This window comes from Cuculus canorus, chromosome 19 (assembly GCF_017976375.1).
Source record: "Cuculus canorus isolate bCucCan1 chromosome 19, bCucCan1.pri, whole genome shotgun sequence".
Classification (NCBI taxonomy): domain Eukaryota; kingdom Metazoa; phylum Chordata; class Aves; order Cuculiformes; family Cuculidae; genus Cuculus; species Cuculus canorus.
This window is the reverse complement of record NC_071419.1, coordinates 10,898,687-10,925,697: the sequence shown is the minus strand read 5'-3', so window position 1 is coordinate 10,925,697 and position 27,011 is coordinate 10,898,687. Positions and strand designations below refer to the sequence as shown.

At 46.9% G+C, this 27,011-nt stretch overlaps 1 protein-coding gene across 1 annotated transcript in view; it reads left to right on the top strand.

Annotated features, from left to right (window-relative positions):
* PNPLA7 (patatin like phospholipase domain containing 7) overlaps nt 1–27,011 on the top strand; it is a 136,086-nt gene that overhangs the window by 25,661 nt on the left and 83,414 nt on the right. Inside the window, exons 15-19 of the mRNA XM_054083893.1 lie at nt 857–1,003; nt 5,472–5,549; nt 6,379–6,584; nt 17,277–17,408; nt 18,587–18,710. Coding sequence (XP_053939868.1) covers nt 857–1,003; nt 5,472–5,549; nt 6,379–6,584; nt 17,277–17,408; nt 18,587–18,710 — 687 coding nt within the window. The remainder of the gene's footprint in view (nt 1–856; nt 1,004–5,471; nt 5,550–6,378; nt 6,585–17,276; nt 17,409–18,586; nt 18,711–27,011) is intronic.

Below are 27,011 nucleotides of genomic sequence, written 5' to 3'. Positions count from 1 at the left end.
GGGTCTGCTTCCTCTGGAGGCTCCAGCACGGTTCTCACGCTGCCGTTCCCTACACATTGTTATTCTTTGAGTAGCTTAAATGTTTTCTCCCTCTCTTTGAAACGCAGCTTGTACAAGTTGTGGTATTTGGTGCTGCTGTTATAGTCGTTTCAGTGGATTTTGGTGACTGTGAAGGGTTTTCAGTGCAGATCTTGAAATACTATGTGATTCCCTTGGCATAGGAAAGCACTGCTGCAACTCCTCGATCTGAGGTATTTCCTTCCTCTGACTCATGACAAGGATTGTTTGGAAAGGTGAATTTGTCAGGCCTTGCTTTATTTGTGAGAACTGCTTTGCAGCAGGGAATTAAAATCGTACCAACCTGTGAACTGCCTGTAGGTTTTTCAGTCATGGTTTATAAATTTGTTTTTCTTGTCGTCTGCTTTTTACAAACCATTGACCTGGAAGTTAAGAGGAAAAAAAAAAATGCTCTTGAGTTGTAAAACTGCAGAAATATCTGAAAAGAAACACTCGCTCAGTGTGGCCTTGGTGGACATTTTATCTTTTCCTCTATCTTTGTGTTTGGTGTTGATCAAGTTTTAGTTCAATCAAGCTGGCAGCTGCCCAGTTTCTGAGAAGTCTCTCATTCTTCCCTTTCACAAGCTGGGATGAGTAACTTTGTTTGACTCGAGTGTCAAGCTTTGCAGAAAAATAAAAGGATAATGAAGTTAGCAAGCTGTTGCTTTTTGGAAACTGAGCTTTTTTTCAGGCCATGAGTCGTGGTAGATGGAGAACACAGACGAACGGCAAGTTTCTGCTGGGTATGTGCCAGTTATGACACCTAAACTGACGCTTGTTGTGTATCTGTTCTCTGCAGTCGATATTGAAGAAGACGGTGACAGTGACAGAAACTCCTTTGGCAGTTTTCCATTACAGTACTGTGCAAGACTCCTGTAATAGCAAACATATTGATGCCATCGTTGAAGCAGCAAAGAAAGACCTTTCAACCTTGATGAAACTTGATGTAAGTTGTTGCAAGAAGTAGTAGCTTTGGTTTTGCCTTTCATCTCCTTCTGACAGGCACTTAAAAGTCAATTGTCTCCCTAGTACACTGTAGACTAGCTGAATGTTTTATTCTCTAGTCTGTGGAAGTTATTAGCAGGACTGGAATAAATCTGAATTATTCTGCCATTTGAAAAGACCATGCTGAAATGCACTGCATGAATCTTTTCACACTATGTACGGATTTATCCATGTGAGAAGTAAACACGCAGTTCCTGCCGCCTTGTAATTCCATGCTCTCATTTACTGCGTGAAGAGGTTCTGTAACGGCATTCAGGTGATTGCTGAATGTGTTCATCCTGTTGGCAAAGCATCCGAGTGCCTCATTTGATGTTTGCAATTGAATCTGTGTACTTGGGCGATGGCTGTGAGTGCATTTCACAGCCGAGTGACTGTGCTTCCATTCCAAGTTAAACGCTTGGTCCCTTACAGTTGGTGTTATTGAGCTCAGCCCTTACTTCTCACCTTTGTGGTGCAAGAGGGAACGCAAGTGTTTATTTTCATCATTCTGGTGATTCCAGCTGCGTTCCGTTACCGAGGGGTGTCTCTTCAGGCAGCTATTCAGGCAATTTAGGGAGATGGTACTAATCCGGCCGCAGGCATCCTGGTTTTATTTTGGCACACGTTTTGGTGACTCTGGTCTGCTGGTGCTGCTGGGGGCCAGGGCGCAGCTTCTGCAGCTTCTCCTCTGCTTTAGGAGACCTCGCCAAACGACGCTTAGTAGAACTTAATAGATTTGCGTTTGGATTTTAACATTCTCTGCTGATTTGCAAATTATTCCCCTTGCAACTTGAAAATCTCAGCTGTGATCTTATGGCTGCAAGAGCACGGCTCTGCATCGGTGCTCTACGGTGCTGCTGGATTGACTGAGGGGTGCAGTGCTGGCTGTTGGTCTGCTGTGAATTTAGCTCTCTGCTTATGACCATTTTCAGTTTTTCAGGCGTTTATATCCTTGTGAAACGTTATAGGCTGTTTTAGAAGAAATTCTTCTTACGGATGGAATAAAGTAGAACTGCGTGCTTCCATGGGCTCTGTTCAATCCTCTGTTCTCGATTGGACTGGCCTCAGACACCACTTGTGATGGAAGTTTGTATCCCATATAGACTTGATGTCTTCCTTTTAGACCCATTGGATCATGAGCAAAATCCCAAGATACTGATGCTACCTATTGCAGCACTTTTTCTTTTCTAATCTAGAATAAATTTCTCAGTAATTAACAAATAAACAGGTTAGAGCTGAAGTTAATTAGAACAATATTCTTAAAATGCAGCCTTTAATAGGCAATGCTTTTAGCACGATCTAAATAATAATGAAATGAGGTCGGCTTGTCAAACTGATAGTCTAACAACTCAGTTTATCATAATTTGATGGAATGTGGCCCAGTGCCAGAAGCCTCATCTGAAGGTCAGTGTTAATTGTTTCTGTACAGGGTAGCAGAAGTTCATTCTTCTACAGGCAGTGGGAGAAAAAACTTCTTGTACTTAAAGTATGTGTGTTCAATACCACTTAGATGAAGGAAGAAAATGAATTTTTTAAGCTGTTTTCTTAAAAAGTCAGCTCAGATCTCTTGGTTCCTTGCTGGCTGGAGGCCTTTTAAGATGTCACTTTTCAAAGCAGACAGTCAGTGTGAATAAAATGAAGATGTTTTGATGACGGATGGTGGTGTTTTGTTTTTTGGTTGTTAGTTTGTTTGTTTGTTTCATGAGACCGTAGGAGAGAGAGAAAAGGGATCACTTACTGTCAGAGAGAGGCTGTTATTTCCAGTCGCCCTTGCATATCTGACTTCAGAACTGAAATGTTTTTCCTTTGTTTTAAATAGCTGGAATTCCTTGAGTCTCTGTCATGACTGCTTTTCAATCTCCTACAGGTTTTCCATGTTTTTGGTGTTATCTGCAGTTAGGATATGAGAGTTAAACAATGTTGCAGGGCAAATCTTCTGCATGAGTGATAGGGGAATTGAGTCATTCTGACAAAAAAAATTCTGTCCTAGTCAATTGCTGCTTTTGTTTGTCATTTGTGAGTGGTTTCTGCTTTCACTTCTGCATCATAAACCTCTGCCAATTTATTATCTGTTATAGTGACAGAAAGAAACTTGCTGTGAAATGGATTTTGTTGTGCTAGCAGCCTCTTTGCCTAAAAACCACTGGCTGGAGGAGGCTGGGGGGGATCCGTGCAGTTCTTTGCTCAAACCCTGTAACGATGCAGTGCTGAATTTGTGTTTGCTGGCCTTGCCCCTTCAAGAGAGAAGATACTACACAGGGTGGATCTCGTCTGTTGTCTTGCTTGTTGACTCTTTTATTGCTTAATCAGGGTAGTAACAGCACAGCAAAGTAGGATTTCAAGGACTGCTTAGAGGTCGTTCCGTCTCTTCCCGTGCTCAAAACAGAATCAAATAGTGCCAAGTCATTTCTCGTAGGGTTTTGTCTAATCTGTTCTTAAAGATCTCCCATGATGAGGGCTTCACAGCTTTGTGTGCAATCTATTGCGATACTTAAAGAGTCTTAGATGTGAAGAAAATCTTTGCAACAGTTTTTGTTAGAGCTAATGCAGCTGAAAAAAAGCTGTTGATAAGTAGAGCTCATCAGAGAGCTTTTATTCCCTTACTGTGAGGTATTTTCCTAGTTAAAACTTCATCGTTAAGTGTAGGTAATACTATACAGCCATAAATGTATAAATATAGAAGAATCATCATAGAAATTAGTTGAGTTGATGTTGCTGAACTGAAATATTTTGACGGGTGCCTATCAGGTTCTTTGCATTGGATTTGTTCCCGTGAAACAGACTGGCTTCAATAAAACTATTTCCTCATGAGAATCTGTTCTTTTCATCAGCTGTAGGTGTAAGGAATAACTCTGATTATTTCACTTGCTCTGGTTTTTTTCATCTAAAAAGGAAAAGCGAAAAACCTGGCATAAGAGTTACAATGGTGAAATGTTTACAGCTTTGTTATATTGTTCTCGTGCTGCAATAAGGTTAATGACTATGAGCAGATTCTGCTGAGCTGCATGTGCTGTATTGTGTCTCGCTGTGCTCACAGCTCTCTTGCTTTTAGTGGTTCTGCCTCTGAGGCAAAGCACTGGCTGCAGTACTGTTTGGCTTTGCCTTGCGGAGGTTAAGTTGCAGGACACCAGAGCTGAGGGCTCTGGGGCTGTTCGGTCTGGAGAAGAGGAGGCTGAGGGGAGAGCTCGTCGCTCTCTGCAGCTCCTGAAAGGCAGTTGTGGTGAGGTGGGTGCTGGTCTCTGCTCCCAAAGAACGAGGGACAGGGTAAGAGGAAATGGCCTCAAGTTGTGCCAGGAGAGGTTTAGATTGGATATTAAGAAAAATTCTGTACTGCAGGAGTGTGGAGCCCTGGCAGAGGCTGCCCAGGGCAGTGGGGGAGTCTCCATCCCTGGAGAGGTTAAAAAACTGTCTAGACATGGCACTTTTGGGACATGGTTTAGTAGGCCTGGTGGTGTTAGGCTGATGGTTGGTCTTGATGATCTTAGAAGTCTTTTCCATCCTTAACGACTCTGTAATTCTTTGACTGTGCTATCACCCTTTAGCGGAACGCAAGAATTTTGTATTTGAGATAATGCTTTTGCCCCCACCCATTCTGACTGTGATAATAAAATATTGAGCTTTGGAAGATTTTCTGGTTTGGATGGAAGGTTTTGCTGAAGCAAGGGTGGCCTGAAATGTTAGGGTTTGATCCGGACTGCACATGGGACACCCAACCGTCTGGGCAGTCCTGCGAGAGGAAAGAAAACTATGCCTGGTGGTGGTGCTGAGCAGTTTGGAGCTGGAAGGAATCCACTGGTGCCCTGAGCCAGATCAGTGGCTTGTCACTACAGGGGTTTGGGATTGATTCCAAACCAAAGGCAGGTTTTTGGGGAAGGCAAAAGGTAGTTGGGAGGAAAATTCCTGCTCTCCTATGCAATCCATGTGTGCACGCACACAAGAATCAGTTTCTTAGGGGAAGCTTTTGGCATCCAATGTGTATGGAAATGTGCTACGTGTGCACAGCAGAGCTGGGCTGTGTGACCAGGAAAGGGCTGTGATAATGGCCGTGTTAGATCGCCCTGTCCAGTTCCTCTGTGGTGGGGGCAGACTCCTGGGGCGTCACTTTCCCTGGAAAATAACTTCAGATGTCATCATTTTTGTGCCAGCTGTGTAGGTCTCTTGGTTACAGACACTTAACAAGGTCTGGAGGCAAAACTGGCAAATATAAAATCCTTAAGAATCTACATGTGATCGAGTGGAGTGATGTAAATCTTTTCTTCTTCTGGAAGAACTGTTTGTTGGGTAGAAAAATATTAAAATCCTGCACTGTATTTTAAAGAGATTTGAGTACTTATAACATTGTCTTTAGTAGTTATTATTTTTTCTCCCATTCTTGGATCTTAACATGTGCACAGACAAGTAAATTGTGTCCCCCCCCCTTTCTTCTCCAGGATCCTTCGTTGTTGAATGGCAAAGTGACGCTGCACCAGGTCACTGCTGGGACTGTGTTGTCACGGCAAGGAGACCAGGTGAGTGAGTATCGCCTCAGAGCAGAGAGAACTGGCTCAGTCCTTGCATCCCACACACTGATGATAAAGAAAAAATCCACATGCCGACAACCTCTTCCAAACCTTCTCTTCTTGAGGTGAAACAATCCCAGTTCCCAGCCCTTTTGCCCACAGAGTTGCAGCATGACCAGTGCCAGAGCAGAAATGTGGTGCCTGCCTGCTTTCAGCTCTTACGTACCTTGATGGGAAGAAATGGAGCGTCCCATCTCCATCCTTCCTGAGGTCTGTGAAGACCCTTTGTCATGCCCTGCGCTGCGGCCTTTCAGTGATGTCACTCAGTTGCAGCAAAATGTTTTCTTTCTCTCCTCTCCCTAGCAGAAAGGCAGCATTATTTGTTTATAGCAAAGTGTATTTAGGATATAATGAGATTCATTGATAATAATGCTGTGTAAACAGATAAGGTTATGGAAGGCAGATGAGGGGCAGCTCCAGTTACGTTGCTGCTGTCTTCTGCTCTGCCGAACTGTGCTGTCCCTCATCACGCTGCTGTGATTACCCCATTATCTCTATTTCCAATCCTGTTGCTATTTCCTGAGATCTTATGGCTGCAGCCTTCATTTCTGATAACCATACAAAGAGAAACACATTTTTCAATATTGTGGCTGCTTAGTTTTAAATACTCATAGCCAACTTCTAATAATTCGCTCTTGTGTCTTATTTTATCACCTAATTGTTCAAAAACTAGAGGGAGCTTTCTGGAAAACAGATGGGTTGTGATAGCGCTGTCACCGTGATAATAGCTTTTAAAACGTCTGGGGATTGTATTGACCTCTTGTTCCATTTTCTCCAGGATGTTAACGTTTGCTTTGTGGTCTCGGGGATGCTTCACGTGTACCAGCGGAAGATAGACTCAGAGGAGGACACCTGCCTGTTCATTACCCACCCGGGAGAGCTCGTCGGCCAGCTCGCTGTCCTGACAGGGGAACCACTGATTTTCACCATCAAAGCTAATCGAGACTGCAGCTTTCTGTCCATTTCCAAGTCCCACTTCTATGAGTGAGTTCTGCCATGAAAACATACACTGATTTCTTTATTTTCAATTTTTGAATGGCCCTTTTGAACAAGTGGAAGTGGTGGGTGTGGCGTAGTACTGCTGTGATACATCCGGTAGCAAATCAGAGAGCTTATCTGAGAGTTTTGAGTGCCCAGATGAGCTCTTGACCCATCTGTTGGCTGGCTTTATCTGCAGCAACAGGTGAAGCAGGGACCGTGGTAATATTAAATAGTGATACCTCCTCTGTTTCAGGTTTATAGAGCACTTAACTCAGTGGGCTGTGATTTATGACCCAAGACTCCTATACTTTATAATCCAAATAACAAAGAGCTGCGGTTCAACCCCATCTGGCAACGAAGCACCACACAGCTGCTCGCTCACTCTCCCCCAATGGGATGTGGGAGAGAATTGGAAGAGGAAAAGTGAGGAAAGTTCATGGGTGGAGATAAAGATGGTTTGATAGCTAAAGCAAAGGCCACGCGTACAAGCGAAGTGAAACAAGGAATTCATTCACCACTTCCCGTCGGCAGGCAGGTGTTAAGCCAACGCCAGGGATGCAGGGCTCCGTCATCCGCAGTAGTTGCTTGGGAAGACAAATGCCATCACTCTAAGCATCCCCCTCTTCCTCCTTCTTCCCCCAGCTTTATTGCTGAGCACAGTGTTGTATGGTGGGGGATTCCCCTGGGATCAGATGCTGCCCCCACTTGGTCCCCTCCCAGGCAGGTTTTGTGTCTCCAAGGATGGAGTCTCCACAACCTCCCTGTAAAGAAAACTTTTCCCCAGGAGCTGGGAGGAAAAGGTCAGCCGAGCACCTGGCAAAGGGAGATTGAGCAGCCTGGGTGGGGAGAACATCAGCAGCTGCATTGTTATGAACACAGACTCTTCCTGCAATCATTTTCACATCTTTATTGTGGGGGAGAGCTGTGTTTAGGAGGAGGGAGCAGAGTCCTGTGGTTCCCAGGGAACTCAGCGCGTGGCCCTGCTTCAGGCCAGGCCCTTCTTTTGCCAGCTGCCGGGGCCGCCTTCCAGCATCGGTGGCGGGGTGGCTTCCTGGTGTGTGAGGAAGAGTCCCGGGAGTACTGGCCACCTTCTTCAGGGGTCAGCGGGGCCCTGGAGACGAAAAGCCCGAGCCTGGCCCCAAGCACAGTCCCCACCGCCAGCAGCCCACGGCATCGCGTGCCGGTCTTGGTACAAGCCTGGGATGGGATTGAGGTTGGAGGGGGGACAGTCGGGACACCCCCACAAGTCAGTGACTGAGATGACAGGCAGTTCTTCTTCCTCCACTGGGTCAGCGCTTCTGGAGAGGGCTGGTTGTGGGGCAGGGCTGCGGGAGGCAGCGGCGCTGGAGCTGGGCACAGGACTGCGGTCCTCTTGGCGTTGGGGAGCAGAGGGGCTGGTGGTGGCCATGGGGCTGCGCTCCCGTTGATGCTGAGAACCAGAGGGGCTGGTGGTGGCCGTGGGGCTGCGCTCCCGTTGATGCTGAGAACCAGAGGGGCTGGTGGTGGCCGTGGGGCTGCGCTCCCGTTGATGCTGAGAACCAGAGGGGCTGGTGGTGGCCGTGGGGCTGCGCTCCCGTTGATGCTGAGAACCAGAGGGGCTGGTGGTGGCCGAGGGGCTGGTGGTGGCCATGGGGCTGCGCTCCCGTTGATGCTGAGAACCAGAGGGGCTGGTGGTGGCCGTGGGGCTGTGCTCCCACTCCCGTCGGTAGACAGTCCACGTGGTGCTGGTTACAAAGCCGGACCTGCCTTGCTCTTGGAAGCCACTGCATCTGTTTCTGGCTACCAGATTGCCGAGCCGTCTCTCCTGGTGGGCAGCCCAGGTTGTTCTGGCCACAGGGCTGCGATCGCGCCACCTCGTGAAGGATGCGGAGATGACGTGCCCGGGGCTGTCCTCCAAGCCCTCAGCATAACGGGGTGTGCCGTGGTGCAGGAGGTGGCAGGCTTCCCTCATGCACTCTTTCACTGTAAAGTCAATCAGTCCTCGTACAAATGCTGTGGTGTGGCTGCCCAGGTCGTTGTTCAGCTCCTCCTCCAGGCGCTCTTCGTGGAGACCCAGCACGGGCAGGATGCTCAGGATCATCTCCTGCAGCCCGACTGCCTGATTAGGATCTGCCTCAAAGATGCGCCCCAGCTCACGGTGCAGCCAGGGCCGCAGGTGACGAAGGAGACCTGGGTACTGCCGGAAGAGATGCCCCCAGGTCGAGGCAGGAAGGCCGCCCACAAAGTCTGGATCCCGACTCCGGCGTTGGGGTCCACTGGGTGTTGGTGGTGCCTCTGCTCCTCCGTGTCCTTCGTCTTGGGCGCTGCCCAATGCTGCCGCAGGGTTTGTGACAGGGAACTCTTCAAAGTGCTCCCCGTGTAGTGAGTGCCGGATGGCCGTCACCCTCCTGTGGCAGACGGGGCACTGGGGCCTGCTCTCTGCCCAGGACCGGATGCACCTCAGACAGAAGCGGTGATGGCATGGCACGGTCCAGGCGACATTGTCACATGTGTAGACGCAGATTGGGCAGAGCCCCTCCATGGCCATGCTCAACAGGTGCTGCGCTGGTCTTGGAGAGTTTATGGGTATGGACTCCTCGTCCTGTGTGACGCTGCAGCGGCGGGGGTCCCGCTGGAAGAGGAAGAGAGGCCCTGGTCAGGGGCTGGCGCAGGGAGGGTTGGAAGGGAAGCCCAGATCCATCCCAAAGGAAACATGCCCAGGTCGCTGGGGGGAAGGTTCCCTGCACAGCTCACCTCTGCTGCAGCTAGTGCTCCTCCTGGCTGCCCCGGCTGCCTGAACCCAGCACGGCCGGGGAAGAACCTGCAGCGGCTCCACGGGCGGCACCGAGAGCTGCAGATACCACTTGGAAGGGCACAAGCCCAGCACCGAGCTAAAGGCTCGCTCCACACTCCCAGCCTCGCCGACACGCTGAGCTGGAGTGAAGGCTCGAGCCGTCTGGGAGAGGCTGCGTGCTGCAATATAAGCAGCGAGGGCTGTGATGTCACAGTGCGTGGTCAGGGATACCATGGTGTGTGGCTCAGGGGTATACATACAATCATGGAATGGTCCACTTTGGAAGGAACATTAAAGATCATCCGATTCCAACCCCCCTGCCATGGGCTGGGTCACCTTCTGTGGGATATGGTTCCTCAAAGCCCCTTCTGATCTGGCCTTGAAAACCTCTAGGATCAGGCCATCCCCAGCTTCTTTGGGTCGTCTATGCCAGTGCCTCAACAGCCTCACAGCAAAATAGTTCTTCCTAAATCTCATCTCAACCTGCCATCCAGCAGCTTCAAGCTGTTCCCCCTCATCCTATTCCTGCTCTCCCTGATCAAAAGCCCCTTCTCAGCTGTTCCCAGAGCCCCTTTCAGTACTGGAAGCTGCTCTAAGGTCTTCCTGGACCATTCTCTCCTCCAGTCTGAACAAGCCAAACTCTCAGCCTGTCCTCCTCTGGGAGGTGCCCCAGCCCTCAACTCATCCTTGTGGCCTCTTCTGGATTTGCTACAAGAGCTCTATGTCCTCTCTGTGCTGAGGGCTCCAGAACTGAGCTCTGGGCTCCAGGTGAGGTCTCACCAGAGCAGAGCAGCTTGTAATTTTCTTATGTCGAGAAAGAATAAGAACTAAAACTTAACAAAGAATAAAGAGAGAGGAGAACAACACCCAAAGAAAACAAGTGATGGGCCTACGTCCCAGGGGAAAGATTCCCCACACAGCTCACCTCTGCTGCAGCTAGTGCTCCTCCTGGCTGCCCCGGCTGCCTGAACCCAGCACAGCCGGGGAAGAACCTGCAGCGGCTCTGCAGGCGGCACCGAGAGCTACAGCTAGCAGTTTGCAGGGCACAAGCCCAGCACCGAGCTAAAGGCTCACTCCACACTCCCAGCCTCGCCGACACACTCAGCTGGAGTGAAGGCTCGAGCCGTCTGGGAGAGGCTGCGTGCTGCAATATAAGCAGCAAGGGCTCTGATGTCACAGTGCGTGGTTCGGGGATCTTCATGGAACCATGGAATCGTTTTGGTTGGAAGGAACTTTAAAGCCATGTATTTCTAACCGATCTTGCCAGGGGCAGGGACACCTCCCGCTGGATTCAGCTGCTCACAGCCCCATCCAGCCTGGCCTTGAACACCCCCAGGGATGGGGCACACACCACTGCTCTGGGCAACCTAGGCCATGTCTCCGCACGCTCACAGCAAAACATTTCTTCCTAAGATCTGCTCTCAGTCTCCCCTCTTTCAGATTGAAACTGTTCCCCCTCGTCCTATCCCTGCACTCCTTGATCAAGAGCCTCTCCCCAGCTTTCTTGGAGCCCATTTTAGTAGTAGTGTTTTTGCTGGGTGTACTCCTTGCCATCCTAAGGGTCTTGAACTCCACAATTTCACGTTCACTGCAGTCAAAATTTCCCTAGAGATTCACGTTTTCTTATCTCAAATAATAATAAGAAATAGAACTCAACAAGGAAGAAAGAGAGAGGAGAATAAAGCCCAAGGAGAACAAGCGATGCTCACCTCTGCTGCGGCCGGCGCTCCTCCTGGCTGCCCCGGCTGCCTGAACCCAGCACGGCTGGGGAAGAATCTGCAGCGGCTCCGTGGGCAGCACCGAGAGCTGCAGCTACCAGTTTGCAGGGCACAAGCCCAGCAAAGAGCTAAAGGCTCGCTCCGCACTCCCAGCCTCGCCGACACGCTGAGCTGGAGGGAAGGCTCGAGCTGTCTGGGAGAGGCTGCGTGCTGCAATATAAGCAGCGAAGGCTCTGATGTCACAGTGTGTGGTCAGGGGTATACATACAATCACGGAATGGTCCACTTTGGAGGGACCATTAAAGATCATAAAATTCCAACCCCCCTGCCATGGGCTGGGTCACCTTCCGTGGGATACGGTTCCTCAAAGCCCCTTCTGACCTGGCCTTGAAAACCTCTAGGATCAGGGCATCCCCAGCTTCTTTGGGCAGTCTGTGCCAGTGCCTCAACACCCTTACAGCAAAATAGTTCTTCCTAAATCTCATCTCAACCTGCCATCCAGCAGCTTCAAGCTGTTCCCCCTCATCCTATTCCTGCTCTCCCTGATCAAAAGCCCCTTCTCAGCTGTTCCCAGAGCCCCTTTCAGTACTGGAAGCTGCTCTAAGGTCTTCCTGGACCATTCTCTCCCCCAGGCTGAACAAGCCAAAGTCTCAGCCTGTCCTCCTCTGGGAGGTGCCCCAGCCCTCAAATCATCCTTGTATGGTGGGATCCCCTTGTGTCAGTTGTGCCCCTCTGGTGCTCGTTTTGGCTGGGACAATGTCTGGCCAGAGCCTGCACTGTGCTAGGTTAGGTGCTACTTTGCCAAGCCCTTTCTCTTTGATTCATTATTCCTTTTTGCTGGAGAACCACTCTAGATCTGTTTCCAACCTCTGCCCAGGCTGCTGGATGTGCTTTGAATGATTGGTCTTGGTGTAGCTTTGTTTTCAGTGCTCCCTTACAGAACAGGGCAAAGAGCCCTCTGCAGGATAGGTTCCTTGCTTGATGATGGGAGTAGTACATGAGTTGTGACTTCATGCTTAGAGGGGGATATAGGTATTTCTTAATCAAAAAACACATGCCCCAACCCATTATGGTGGGTGTGGTTAGTCTCATTGTCCAAGACTGATAGATATAGATATAGATATAGATATAGATATAGATATAGATATAGATATAGATATAGATATAGATTTGATGTGCTCTTGATTTATTCTATGATCCGGTTGTTAAGACTAACTTAGCTCCCACTCATAATTTGTGTCAAATATCTCTGTTGCCTTTACTGAACTACTTTTTCAGGTTCTGTTTGATTGTGCCATCAACCTGATGTTATGTGCAGGACTCTGAGGTTGTGGTTTTTAGGGCACTGTTGTGTTGTGTGTCTCTCTGTGCTCTTAAATCACTCCAATTGTTTCTATCTCTAATCAACTCTACTGCAAGGCTCTTACTCTGTGGTTTTCCTGTTCCCCTCTCGGGCAAAAGGCTGTGTGCGATGAAGCTGACCCCCCCTTTTCTCAGCGCGGTGCTTGGTTGATAGCTCTGCTGTCCCAGCTCTGTACGGTGAATGTCAGCTCTCTGCCCTAATTGCTGATCGATGCTCCCCACTTGTGCCATTCCGGACAGTGGCAGATCTGTTTCTTCTAAGCTCTTGTTTTTTCTTTCTTTCTTCTGCTGTTGTGTCCCTACTTGTTTCTGACTATAAATTTCACTATGTCATCTCAGCTGACTGGTCAGATCCCACCTTTTCCTTTTCTGGTTTTTGTTTGGATACTCAGTTCTGGATTAACTCTTATTTGTTTGAGCTTAAAAATTGGGTTGTTTCTTGCTTATTCCAACTCACCTTTTTGCTTCCATTAACCCATTGATCTCAGACCCATTGCTGATTACTTCTTTGTTGGTTTGAGGACCTTTCAAAACCTTTTTCTCCTTCAAATAGTCCATTGCTGGTTCTCCACATTTTATGAGCAATTTGATCTTTCAGCATTTTACCTTCAGAATTTCTCCTGAAACCAAGCTTTCCATCACCTCCAAGTCCTGTTCCTGTATTTAAAAGTGTCATTGTAGAAAGTGTTTGCAAAGTGTTTTTTTCATGTTTGTTCATTTTTGGTTTGAACTTTCTGAGAAAGACAAACTTATTGATAAAATTACAAGGACCTGAAGGGGCTTCAAGAAAGCTGGGGAGGGGCTGTTCACAAAGGCTTGTGGTGATAGGATGAGGGACAATGGGTATAAACTGGAGAGGGCAGATTTAGACTGGACATAAGGAGGAATTTCTTCACCATGAGAGTGGTGAAGCACTGACACAGGTTGCCCAGGGATGCTGTGGTTGCCCTATCCCTGGAGGTGTTCCAGGTTGGATGGGCCTTGGGCAGCCTGATCCAGTGGGAGGTGTCCCTGCCCATGGCAGGGGGTTGGAACTGAGTGGTCTTTAAGGTCCCTTCCATCCCAAACTATCATGTGATTCTGCGATTCTAAGTAAGTTTTATTTTCCACTTCTAATGCCAAATTCTGTGCTCATGGTCCTATGTGAGGACATGGAATGAGGGTTTTTTAGCTCTTATCTACCTGACCAGAAGAAATTTGACAAGAACATCCATTATTCTGCAAAATTCCTTTCTTCCTTTCTTGCCAAATATATTACTCTTTATCTTTGAGCTGCCCTGGAACATCGTATGTATTTTTTTCTTACTAATTACTGAGAGCAGAAAGAACGTGGTTGATAGTTACCATTAAGCAAATAACACAGCAATAGCAGTAGCCCAGGGTTTAGAATTGCACGTTGGATGTTGGACAAGAGATTAAATGCTTTTCACTAAAACTTTGAGGCATGAGCCAACCATAGCTAATAACTATCAGTAACTGTGGAGTTGAAGTACAGCGGTGCCATGAGCTTATTACATGGTGCATTCCTTAAATGCTTTGCTGTTTTGCTGGGCCACTATACTAAGTGTGCAGTGCCTACGCTGCAACTGTTGGTGTCTCCTGACGAACGCTGTAATCAAGCTGTCAGCAGGCTTTCTTAAGGGAATATGTTCAGGTTCTGCAGTTCTAGGGGCTCTGTCATGTTTTCTGCTTCAGGATATTTCACAGTTTGGCGTCTTCATCATGTGCGCCTGCCAGATTAGCAGGAATGATTTGATTTTTATTTCCTATTGCCAGCCAAGCTGAATATTGCATCCATATGAAATTGCATCCATATCTACCACAATATCTGCCTAGGTCCCAGGTTTTCACAGGCACTGGTTTAGCCTTTTCATAGCTATATTTGGTGGGCTTTCTAATAAAGAATCCTGAAGATCTCTCCAGGAACAGGTTTCAGAAACGCAGAGCTTTAGCTTTTAATTTTCCTAGTGCCAGGCACGTGCCAAGCAGCAGAGCAAAGGTGAAAATGCCCAAGTGAAGGAAGGAAACCTGCCTGATGCTTTAGAAAAAAACCCTGCTTTTCTCTTCTAGTGCACAAAGGTGGGCTTTTCCCTTCCATGCTCACGCTCTTGTAGAAGCTATAGCACAGAGTGAAATAACAGAGCTCCAGATGGGAATAAAAGCAGCGTGTTAGTAGTTTACATTTTGAATGCATTAAGCATTAAGATCTGAGGGAGGAACAGGAGTAAATGGTTTTTATGGATCACAGCAGACAGCCTGCGTGGGAGGAGACTTTTGATGGTTGAATAAGCAAGCAGAGTGAGACCAGTCAGTGAAATGGTTCAGGAGTTGTCAGGGCATTTGTGTAACTTTGTGAGCAGCTGAGAAGGGGGATAGGGCTGGTTGGTTGTGTGTGGTGAGGATTTGGGCTTGTCCATTAGTGCTTATCCAGGGGTGCTTCTTCCAGCACCTCCGTCCTTTGCTGTGAGCTGGGCTGGCGTGGTGCTCTGTAAGACAGAGTGTTGTTTCTGTGTGTAGTAAGGGCTTAGCTAAACCAGGGTGGTCTGTAGGCATCTGGAGTTTGGAGATGGAGGGGCATGGAAACTTCAAGGCTTGAGAAAGAGGAAAGCTGTCCTGCTTTGTCTTTGTAATCTTGTTTTTGGGGGCTGGATTTCAAACAGTGCTAAATGTAACAGTGCTTGTGTTCGGTTTAATTTACTGGGTAGCATATATGAGTGCAGAGGCATGAGTGTGAGGCGCTCGGTGTGGAATAGGGATACATGCCTACGAATCTCCTCAGCTTCGCAGCCAGGGATTTCAGCTGAAGAAATTATAAATTTCATTACTGCAAAAAGAAGTAATTTGAGGCTTTGGGTAAGGAGAGAGAGTTCATGATAAACACGAAAGCTTCTTACACTGTCCTGTGTGCTGTGCTTCACCCACAGTCACTGTCAGCTCTGAGTCTCCTGCTGCAGCTGTAGGACTAACGGAGGAGAGAGTGGATGATTTAGGAACCTGAGGGCAGTTTCTGTGCTGTATCTGGGCAGTGAAGAGCTCCTGTTGAGTTTGCCTTTGATCATATTCTAGGATTATGAATCTGTACTCAGGCTTTCTTTGATTTCTGCCAGGTTACAACAATCCACAAGGAACCACATTTCAGGTTAGGAGCAAAGACTGGCAGGGATGACTGTGCTCCTTCCATGCCTTAGAATCATAGAATCCCTAGATTGGAAAAGACCTTTGAGATCATCAAGTCCAACCATACCTGTCCACTACTAAACCATATCCCTAAACACTTTGTCAGCCCGTCTTTTAAATATCTCCAGGGATGGGGACTCCGCCACCTCCCTGGGCAGCCTCTGCCAGTGCTTGAGAACCCTTTTGGTGAAGAAATTTTTCCGGATGTCCAATCTGCACCTCCTCTGATGCAGTGTGAGGCTATTCGCTCTTGTCCTATCACTTGGGCAAAGAGACCAACACCCATCTTTCTACAGCCTCCTTTCAGGGAGTTGTAAACAGTGATAAGGTCTCCCCTCAGCCTCCTCTTTTCCAGGCTAAAAGAGGAAGTTGCCTTCCTCTTCTCCTTTCCATTTTTTAGGGTGGGAGATTTGATACGAAGCTCACATGATTTGTGCTTAGCGAGAAGTCCCACGAACACACGGAGTAGATTGTCTTGTGGCAGGCTGGTACCTTTGTTGTAGAGGTAACATCGGTGCAGAAAACAGACCAAGTAGTTCTCATTTTCTCTGTTGTTTCTGCCCGTTTGTGGCTTTAATGCAGCTCCCCCACCTCTCTCTGCGTGCACCTCACGTACCAGCTCTGCACACACTTACCTGCTTCTTCCTGAGTCGTGCTGCCTCTTGTACAATAACTGATTTTTAGTAGTCTGCCGTTAATTGCTCTTGACGCTGCGCAGGAACAGGAGGGATAAGATGTCCTACCAGGTACGCCATCTGCAGACGTGCGTGGTCAGTTCGCTGCGGTGCAGTGGCGCCTCAATAAAAGTTACTTGCAGAGTGACGGGATGCAGTGATATTTAGTCTAAAAGGCATTGCTGAGCAGTCATCAGGTGTCTGTGAGAGCAATTTCCCTCGGGCCTCACAGTCGGTGTCGAATTTGCAGTTATCCCTGGCAGAACATTCCCAAAGCTTCTCAGTTTGAGAAAAGTATTGAATTACATGGGATCTTTATTGCTGGAGACTTTGAAGCATCACTCAGAAGATTCAGTGTTAAAGATCAGAAGCTTTATGAGAAGATGTTTCAGTTCTTTGTGGTCTTTGCAACAGAGAAAAGGAACATTTGAAATACAGAGCAGATCTTTCATTTTTAAGAGCATCAGGCTTTATGAAAAATAAGGTTCTGGCCCGATATAGAATCGAGGCGAAACTGTGAGCATATGTGCATGTGCGAGAGACAGGAAGGGATAATCTTCTGGACACTGTGAACATTTTCCTGCGCTATCAGAGACTGCGGTGCAGGGCAGGCTGGGAGGGTAGCTCATAAACAGGATCTACTCTGCCTCCCATCCATCCCCCTGCTCACTTAAAAATGGGATTTAAGCCAGATGGCAGGACTATCCAGCATCCTACTGGCATGGCCCTGCTCCCGCTAGGACAGCATCAGCTTTAAGTGGTTAATTTGGGCTATTTGAAAGGCTGCAGTCCCATATGTTGTCAAATTATCCCTGGTACAGCATGGATGTGGCGACAGTGGGATGTGTATGTGGGAATGTCATATCTGGAATTAGAGCCTGTGTAGCTGCCCAGCTGTGTTGGCCACAGCCGCTTTGGGGTGTTATCCTGTGCGTATCCATTCCTGCTTTGGGGAAGTACATCAATAACACGTTTTTGTTTTTCCTTCTAGGATCATGCGGGAGCAGCCAAGCGTAGTTCTCGGTGTGGCCCACACTGTGGTGAAGAGAATGTCCCCGTTCGTTAGGCAAATTGACTTTGCCCTGGACTGGATGGAGGTTGAGGCTGGCCGAGCTGTTTACAGGTGAGGTGGGGACAAAGCTGAATGCTGTCTGCTGAATATTTCAGTTTAAATAGTTCAGGAGCTGTGCTCCCTTAGTGAAATAAAGAATAAGAAACTCTTTGGACTAAAGTCATCAACCATACCATCAGGTTTCTTTGTTTGCCTATTGTGAGATTATTTTCTTCAGCATGGCTTCAGTCTCTTGTCTCCAGGTGTCCTTAAAATTGTTTCATACTATTCTTCATCATTTATGATGTCTCTGCAAGCTTTTAAAGCGACATAATTGATTAAGACTTAGCCAGTTATATGTTCTGGTGGTACTTAGTGCATCGTTAAGGGCACGAGTGTCTATTGCTCAGGATTCTTAAAGTAGCAACAAACTCCAAGGTGATTCAGTTAGGCATATTCAGTAGTAAACTGAGAATAGGCACTGCATTTTATGTTTACAAAGCAAAAATTATCCCTCTGAATGCTTAGTTTTATGGATTTTTGTACTAGGATGCGTTTGAGCCATTATATGGTTGCTACACGGATGGGAGAATAAAGTTCTAGTTTAATATGTGTTCTATATAATTGTAATTTTAATTTTTATTACTATACCTGCAGCACTGATGCCAATGGAAGGTTTTGATTACTTTGTGCATCAAAGCAGTTGTAACTGTTGATATTGTGTTAAAATCTCCTGGAATTCCTTGCATCAGTTGTAACTCCACTACCAGAAGTGTGGCATCTCGTCTGTGGACTAGGTCATGCTGCAGGTCTGCGCTCTTCATCACACAAACTAGATATGGCAAAAGCTTCCTGATAGGGTAAAATGTGTGCACGACGAGGAATCCAAATTCTGAGCCATGTAGGCGTTGTTCTCTTTGACCTGTGGAATTCCATAACGCATCCATATTGACCTTGCAAGGACAACAAGCTCTGCTGTAACCAGTAGCCTGGTGTCTCCCCTAGAGACCACCCACATCCCAGTCACTGGCTTCCAGAGCTGACACTTGTGCAAAGCTTGTATGTTTAAACATTGCATCTGTTTCCAAGTCACCTTTTAACAGATGCCTGTGCACTTTCTTGTGTTGGTTAAACATTTTCTGTCCCCTAAACCAGGTAGGGAAGGATGATCAGTTCACTAAAAGACTCCAGAGGTGTTTGCTGCGCAGAGGTGCTTCATTCATCCTCGTTATTGATGATTGTTTCTGCAGGCAGGGTGACAAGTCAGACTGCACGTACATTGTGTTGAACGGCCGACTTCGCTCCGTCATACGCATGGATGATGGGAAGAAGCACCTGACGGGTGAATATGGACGAGGAGACTTAATTGGAGTGGTAAGAGCCAGTTCCAAAAATGAGTTGTTCGACTGAGAAGTTGATATTGACTCCACACTGAACAAACATCTTGTTCTGATAAATTGTTCATCTCAGTTAAGGGTTTTCACAAGTTGAAAAGATGGAAAATCCCTTTTACCTGGGAAATTTATACAATAATATTATACATGAATAGGATTATTAGACTTGGTTTAAAATGAAGGATTAAAAAAGTCACAACCAAAAAGCCCTACGTGAAGCTCTTTTGTGATTTGCGTTACCTCTTTTCCCATTGAGAGGAGCGCAGTCTGCTTGAATAGTCCAGGAAGAATTGCAGGAATGTGCACTAAATGGTGATTTGAACAAATTTATTATCATAAAACAATTTGGTTTGGCTGGGGTTGAGTCCAATCTCTTCCGAGTTAGCAGAGCTCACTTTAAAGCTCCATCAAGTTGTTCAGGGAATGTGTAGTTATTAAAAAGCGTTCAAGCAACTTTTGATTTCAAAATTTTAGTATTTATCCATGTTTCATTTCTCTCTTGTGATAATTTTCTCTTTCTCAGAACTAGTTGAATAACTGCAGTGGGAGTCCTGCGTCACAAACGTGCATGGCTTGTTTGAGATTTACATTTAAAATTAGAAGGTTTCTGAAGTTCTGCAAGTTCAGGCTGTCTTCAGCTTTCTGAGCTGAAATCTAAACATAGGTCTGTATTTGGAGAAGCAGGTCTTTTCCTGGCTGTGCTAGGCACCCTCACAACTTTTATTTATTTGCTTTTTCTTTTTTTGGGCTGTTTGGGGTCCCTCATTAGAGGTAAAAGGACCTGGCTTGACGTGAATGAAAGCTGAGATCTTCTGTGACTTAATCATGCGTGAGGCCTGGTAGTGTGTGAGTAAGGGCTTGTCAGGTTTGACACATTGCCCTGCTTTCTTTCACCATCGGTGATCTGCAGCTTCTGGACATTTGCAGAGTCCCCATGTTGGAACACCAGAGCTGTCGTGGTCTCTGGAAGCTGTTCTGAGTGGCAGCGGAGCATACGGTCTGAACTGTACCCCCCTGTGCGAGCAGTAGTGCTGGTTTGGCATAATGTTTCATGCTGGCTGAACTGTTTTATCTGGTGAGGAGAGAGGAAGGAAGCGTTGATCTGCTGGAGGGTAGGGAGGCTCTGCAAAGGGATCTGAACAGGCTGGACTGATGGGCTGAGACCAATGGCAGGAGGTTTAACAAGGCCAAATGCCGGATCCTGCACTTGGGGCACAACAACCCTGGGCAGCTACAGGCTGGGGGAAGAGTGGCTGGAAAGCTGCACGGAGGAGAAGGACCTGGGGGTGTTGATTGACTGAACATGAGCCAGCAGTGTGCCCAGGTGGCCAAGAAGGCCAACGGCATCAGGGAGTTGATTCTGCCCCTGCACTCGGCACCGGTGAGACCGCACCTTGAATCCTGTGTTCAGTTCTGGGCCCTTTGCTGCAAGAAGGATGTTGAGGCTCTGGAGTGTGTCCAGAGAAGAGCAATGAAGCTGGTGAGGGGGCTGGAGAACAAGTCTTACGAGGAGCAGCTGAGAAAAATGGTGTTGTTTAGCCTGGAGAAGAGGAGGCTGAGGGGAGACCTTATTGCTCTCTACAACTGCCTGAAAGGAGGTTGTAGAGAGGTGAGTTCTGGCCTCTTCTCCCAAGTGACAGAGGACAGGACAAGGGGGAATGGCCTCAAGCTGCCCCAGGGGAGGGTCAGACTGGACATCAAGAAAAAATTTTTCACAGAAAGGGTCATTCGGCCCTGGCAGAGGCTGCCCAGGAAGGTGGTGGAGTCACCATCCCTGGAGGTGTTTAAAAGACGCGTAGATGAGGTGCTCAGGGACATGGTTTAGTGGCAGATAGGAATGGTTGGACTCAATGAGCCAAGAGATCTTTTCTAACCTGGTGATTCTATGATTCTCTGAGTCTGTGATTTGGTGGATGGACCAGGATTTGTTTGCTGTAACGGTGCCATGTCTGCTGTGAGTCCCTGGGCACGGACGCAGAAATACCCATATAGTTTATGTCAAAACCATAAGTCGCTTTTCTGGATCCATGTTATGACATGAATCATTTTGAAGACTTCTGTGACTCCATGGACGTCATCCCCTCCTTCCTCCCCACACCCGCAGCTCCCAGCCCCACTGACTCACAGTGCCATTTGCTGAACACATCTCCCTGCTCTGGCTGCCTTTCGAAAACATGGGGGAGGATTCCTAAAGATTGCCAAGATTAATGTAACCGTCTTGCAGAGGGCATTTGGGAAAGGACATTTTTCATTTTAGAAAGATCTGTTTATCCCCTTATTCAGGATCTGCTAGAAACTTTTAGTTTACTGTGGGTTGTTTTCCCTGAAAGTAAAGTAGTTGGAGAGTTCTGTGTGCTTGCAGGGAATGAAATCAGTGGTTGGTGTTGGTAATAGGTGTTCTGGTCAACAAGTGGTGGCATGTTCCTCCCTGAAGCCCCTGCGGGAGGCTCCATGTCATAAGCACTGACAAAATACAATACAAGAATCTTGTAGTCGATGTATTTTTGTGTATTGCCTTTATTTCAGCACTGGACACGTGCTCTGTGTCATATGCATGAGAGATGAACATCAGCCATTTCTGCTTTCAGAAGAAAAGTTCTGAACAGTGAAGAGTCTCGGACAAGATGGTAGTTTTCAAGCCTGTGCATGCTCTCCCAAGGCTAAACTCGTGGCTCAAACTGTTTTATTCCTTTCACTGACTCAGTGGCATCTGTTTCTGAGGTCTGTGAGTTCCGGGGGAGAGGAAGAGGTGGGAAACTAAAGTTTGCTTGCCCTGTGTAGTTACTTGAGGAACTGAGGAGGTTCGATTTGTCCAGGGAAAATGATCCCTGCTCGCTGGGAGCCTTCCTGGAGGGATGCTGCCAGCTGTTTGCTGCTGTGATGGGCAGCTCCCGTTGGTCTGTCTGGTCAAATCCAGGCAAAGCTTGATTGAAGGCTTTCCAAGTCGTTTTTAAAGGGTAGCTATGAATCTGTGATATGATTCCCTTGCGTTTAAAATACAGTTGACCCCTTGAAATACAATTGACAAGTTCTGACAAAGAGATTTGACCCATTTTGGGGGGAAACTTTTAATTTGATGTTGTGTTTGACCCATTTTGGGGGGAAACTTTTAATTTGATGTTGTGTTCATCGTTCAGTGTGTCTTCACTGAGTTGTTTGTTTAAAATGCTTATATTAATCTTCTTTTTTTCCTTGATATTTCTGCTTCAGTTTTGGTGCTGGTTAACTGCCACAAATTGTAGTTTTAACTCGTATTATCTCGATCTCATTAACACATTGTCTGAGAAGGGGGATTCCTTTTAATTAGATTTTGTTATGCCTGTCGATGTTAGGCAAACTGCCTCAGGCTTTGACATTTGTCGTCATCCCTTGCGGTGCTGGTGAGACTTTGGGCAGATTTTTAAACTAGACAAAAGGAAGGATTTCTTCACTGTGAGAGTGGTGAGGCCCTGGCCCAGGTTGCCCAGGGAAGCTGTGGCTGCCCCATCCCTGGAGGTGTTCCAGGCCAGGTTGGATGGGCCTTGGGCAGCCTAAGCCAGTGGGAGGTGTCCCTGCCCATGGCAGCGGGGTTGAAACTGGATGATCTTTACCGTCTCTTCTAACCCAAACTATTCTATGATTCTGTGGTTCTATGTTCTTCAGCGTTTCTTAAAACCAGATGGGGCACAGGATCACAGCTCCAATGTTTGTTGGGATGGGTGTGTTCTTTTTTTTGCACCCTTGGGAGGACACTTAGGTGAGAAGGGGGGGGGAACCCAACAGAACTATTTTGCAGAAACATCTTCTGCTGAATAGAAGTTATTTGTATACTGCCTGCTCCTTCACATGCCTGAACGTGATAGAACCTTCTGTGCCATCAGCTCTTTATGCGAGTCAGCACCTAGTCTGCACTGGGTTCCTTGAAGAACGGCTGCGGTGTTGGCAGATGACTGAATGCCAGGCAATTCTGAGGGGCCTCACTGACGTCGGCTGAACCTAAAATGTTTTTAAAACCTACGTAGTTTATAGTTAGGATGATGGGTAGTTTGTAAAATGGTTGTCTTCCCAGCAAACCAGTCGGCTTTCAAAAATGCGTTACTCAATGGGAAAGCTGCGGGAATGTTTGATTAATTCAAGGTCCGTTCTGCTTCTCTTGAACACCCAGAATGCCTTTTCTTATCAGTAGGACTATAACCAGTCATATTTGGGGAGCAAATTAGCAAAACAAGTGCAGAAAGACATTTGTGCGCTGACATTTTCTGTTAAGTCAGGGCAGCACGAGTGATAAATTGCAGAAAAAGAATCCTCGTCTGCCAGTGCTGCAGCACACCGGCTCTGCTGTAGGACAAATCACGCTTCACATTCTAGATATAATAGACTTTTAAAATATTTTTTTTGTTAAGCTGTTCATCTCATTAATACAGTTAAATGTGCGTGGCTTTTCTCTCTCTAAAAGGTTGAAAACCAAGAAGAATCTGTAAATGGCTTATGATTTCCTGAGGGATTTGGAGCACTGGCCTTTTGAAATGTAACACGAACTGTTAGAAATCTTTAATTGCTGAGTAATCCTCAAAGGAGCCACACCAGTATCAGGATTACACTTGTCAGGCTTTTGTTCTTTATCAGTATTACCAGTATTATACGCCTCTGTCTTTTGACAGCACCAGCGCCAGCTAAATCTTGCTGTGCCCTCCGCAGTCATGCTAAACCGGGGCAGATTCTGCTCTGGCTCAGCTCGTTTACTCTGTCATTTTTAACTGTGTGGATGTTTTTGGCTGATTACTTGCATGTATTTTTTTCAAATCATGTTTTCTTCGTTTGCCGAAGCTTTAAGGCACTAAAAAAATATTTTGGGTTAATTGAGGTTAGTGCCTCTCTGTGCACAGCCCGTGTCTGTGGAAACTGGAGGCGGATGAGGTCCAAGGACTAGGTTGGAAGATGTAGTTTGGGAAGGAGGTGTTCTCTTTCCATCTCTTCCACCGTCTGTCTTGTTAATTCATTACTGAACATTATTATTTGCTTAGTGGCATCTTAGGTGTGAAATTGTATTGAAAAACAAAACCCAAAAAAACCCCAAACCCTCAAATAAGCAAAGAAAGCACAAACAGCAACTCCTCATTGTTCACCAGCAGCGAAGCAAGAGAGGAAGCTCTGAGAAATGAGTTCACATTTGCTCAGCTGAATTAGTGTTGGGTTGAAGTACTTGAAGGGGGCCTAGAAAAAAGCTGAGGAGGGACTTTTTATAAGGCCCTGTAGTGATAGGACGGGGGAGAATGGCTTTAAATTGAAAGGGGGAAGATTTAGATTAGACATTAGGAAGAAATTCTTCACGATGAGGGTGGGGAGGCCCTGGCCCAGGTTGCCCTGAGCAGTGGTGGCTGCCCCATCCCTGGAGGTGTTCAAGGCCAGGCTGGATGGGGCTTGGAGCAACCGGATCCAGTGGGAGGTGTCCCTGCCTATGGCAGGAGTAGAATTGGATGGACTTTGAGGTCCCTTCCAACTCAAACCATTCTATGATTCTATGACATTAGAAGCTCAGTTTCCTGATTTCCAAACCTGGCTTGAGGGTGATTTTGGCTGAATTCAAGTCACTGATCTGAGCCGTCTGAACCTTAGTTTCCTATGAGCATCTCCACTTACAGTGTGAGTCACTGAGCACTCTCTGGTTTTCTGTGTCTTTTCTCTTCAACCATTTATTCTTTTATCCACAACAATTTAGCTTTCATTTTATTTGCCTCAAGTTCTAAACAGCTGATGAAAATGAGAGACCATTCATAACTGGAAATTGTTGTGGTACAGTTCAGTGGTCTCATTGCTGGCTGGGAAAACCACAGGCACAGTTGTGACAGGAGCTGGTGTTAAATAATCTGGCATTAATGTTATGTGGGCGAGTCGTTGGGCTTTGTTGCTGCCACAGATAAAACTGCAGAGAGCTTTATCTCCTTGGCCAAATTCTTTTTAGAGAGTATTGGGATCTTTGATGACAGACAGTGATAATAGTTGTGACCTGCTGGTTTCAGACAGGCGATTTCATGCATCAGACTGTCATTCCTTAAGCTGTTTGGTGTTTTTTGCCTGTTTCCAGCTGAACCTCCTTGTGATAATATCGTTGATACAACTCAACTTCTGATCCCCCTCCAGGACAGTCTTCTGCTTCCCTTGCCTTCTGCTCCTTCCTGCCTTCATGAGAATTATGATCTGTGGGAGTTAATCCTCCATCTCCTTTAGCCTTTGCAAAATGCCCATGTATAAGTTGTTAGCAAAAGGGATTTTATTTTCTTGATTGTAACTTTTCTTCCTGTCATGCATCATTAAGGAAGAGCCATGGAGTAGGAGAGAGAGGTGCGATCCTTTTCATCACCATGAGGCCAGCGAGCAGTGGGAGAGTCCAGCAGAGGTGGCAGACAGTGTGTATGGGGGAAGAGTCAACAGTGAGGGATGAGAAGGTGTTCTCATGGTGTGAAGCTGAGTCAAAAGCAATCAGATGTCTCTGAGCAAGTCATCATGTTCTGTTATCTCGTCTTCGATTGTTGAAATTCAGGCATAATTCCACCATCAGAGGAACATGCCGCATGCCTGTCAGTGGTGTAATGCTTGCAGATAATCTTCAAACAACCTGGATGGATTTGATGGATTATGGGGGGGGGTGTGCTTCAGATAACTTTTGGTTTATATTTTTGACTGTGATGTTGGATTAGGGGAACAAAACATGCATGCAGCTGCCCACCTTTTCTATAGCCACATGTAAATAAGGAGTGGGTAGGATTACAGCTGGGTAGGATTGTTACCATTTCCCTTACCCAGCTGTAATCTCTTCCCTTTTTGTCACTTGATAACATTCACTGCTGCAACAGGACTGTCATTGTGCTGCTGCAAAATGCAGGCTCAGTCCTTTTGGGAGAACCCATAGTGTGACTCCTTAATTACAAAAGCAAGCTCAGTCTTATTCAATTTTTCATGTGTATTTATATACACACTTACAAGTACAGATGTAGATATCCAAAGTAAGGCTTAGCTGTAAGAGCGTGTGTATAGGTATGTAAGTTTTTTTCTATATATCTATCTATTAAAAATGAGAGAGGGACAGGTTTGGATTCTTTCTGCACAGCAGAAGTGCTGGATGTCCTCCGACAAGGGGTTAGCTTGGCACAGGCGATATTGCAGAAGGTGGTTGTTAGAACAACTCTGAAAAGTACATGGTGTACTGCATTCATCCGCTGGCACTGTTCCCACAAATAGCATCGATTTGCAGCTTGTCTGGTTGCACTTCCCACTCATTCATTGCTTCCAGCAGTGTCTCCTCTGTCCTTTTCTGATACAAACAAGTTAACGTTTCAGATCCTTCCAAGCTGATGGCTGGAGGAAAGACCTTTGAGATTAGCATTCTGTTTTTGCTGCTTCATGTGCAAATGAGCCGAAGAAGGGTCTGAGAGCAGCTTGTTTAAACGAGAATAATTGTTCTGCGTAGTGTTTGGTTGCCCTTTGTGTGACATTGGGTTACATCACGGTCTTCAGGTGCATCACCATCATCTCCTGTCCTTGTCAAGCAAAAACACCGCTATGGAAATCTTGCTTCTGTACCTGGCCTGTGCCCACACGGTTCCGGTGCCGTTGAGGTACAAGTATGCTACCTGTTACCTGTGCATCCTACTTGTTGCTGACCCCTTTCCTTGAGCCTCCTGATCTATCAGCAGGTGTCAGTGTTGATATTGCTGCTTCTTATGCCTCCACGGGTGCTTCCTTCACAGTGCATCCCTGTCTCGTGTGTTTCCCGCTGTCTGATGATGCCTTTGGATGAACTCTTGGGTTTGCATGGCACCTGGCATGGTTTGGGGTGGATGTTCTGTAAGAACAGGAGGGAGGCAGTTTGGACAGATGGACCTCTGAGCTGCTTGGCTTTCCAGGGAGGAGTCAGGGTGTCAGTACAGGCTGTGGGCAGTGGTAGAGGCACCATGGGGATGCAGGGGACCTCAGGATGGTCTGTGCCCCCACCACTGCTAGTGGAAGCTATACTTGTATCGAAGAGAAGAAAATACATTTTTACTGTTTTTGACTCTTAGCAGGGTTCTTGCTAGGTTTTGTTAGATGTGATGCTGTTGCGTTGAAACACAGCTGGATGTGTCCCGAGTGATCTCCTGGTGTGCCCTTCTGTAAGAGGGGGGTTGTTCGTGCCTGCTGGGTCTTGCCAAAGCACCTTGCATGAATATGTAAAATTGAAGCCTACAAATCGGGGATTACAGGGATAGGACAAGGAGGAACAGTTTCAAGGTGAAAGAGGGGAGATTGAGATGAGATCTTTGGA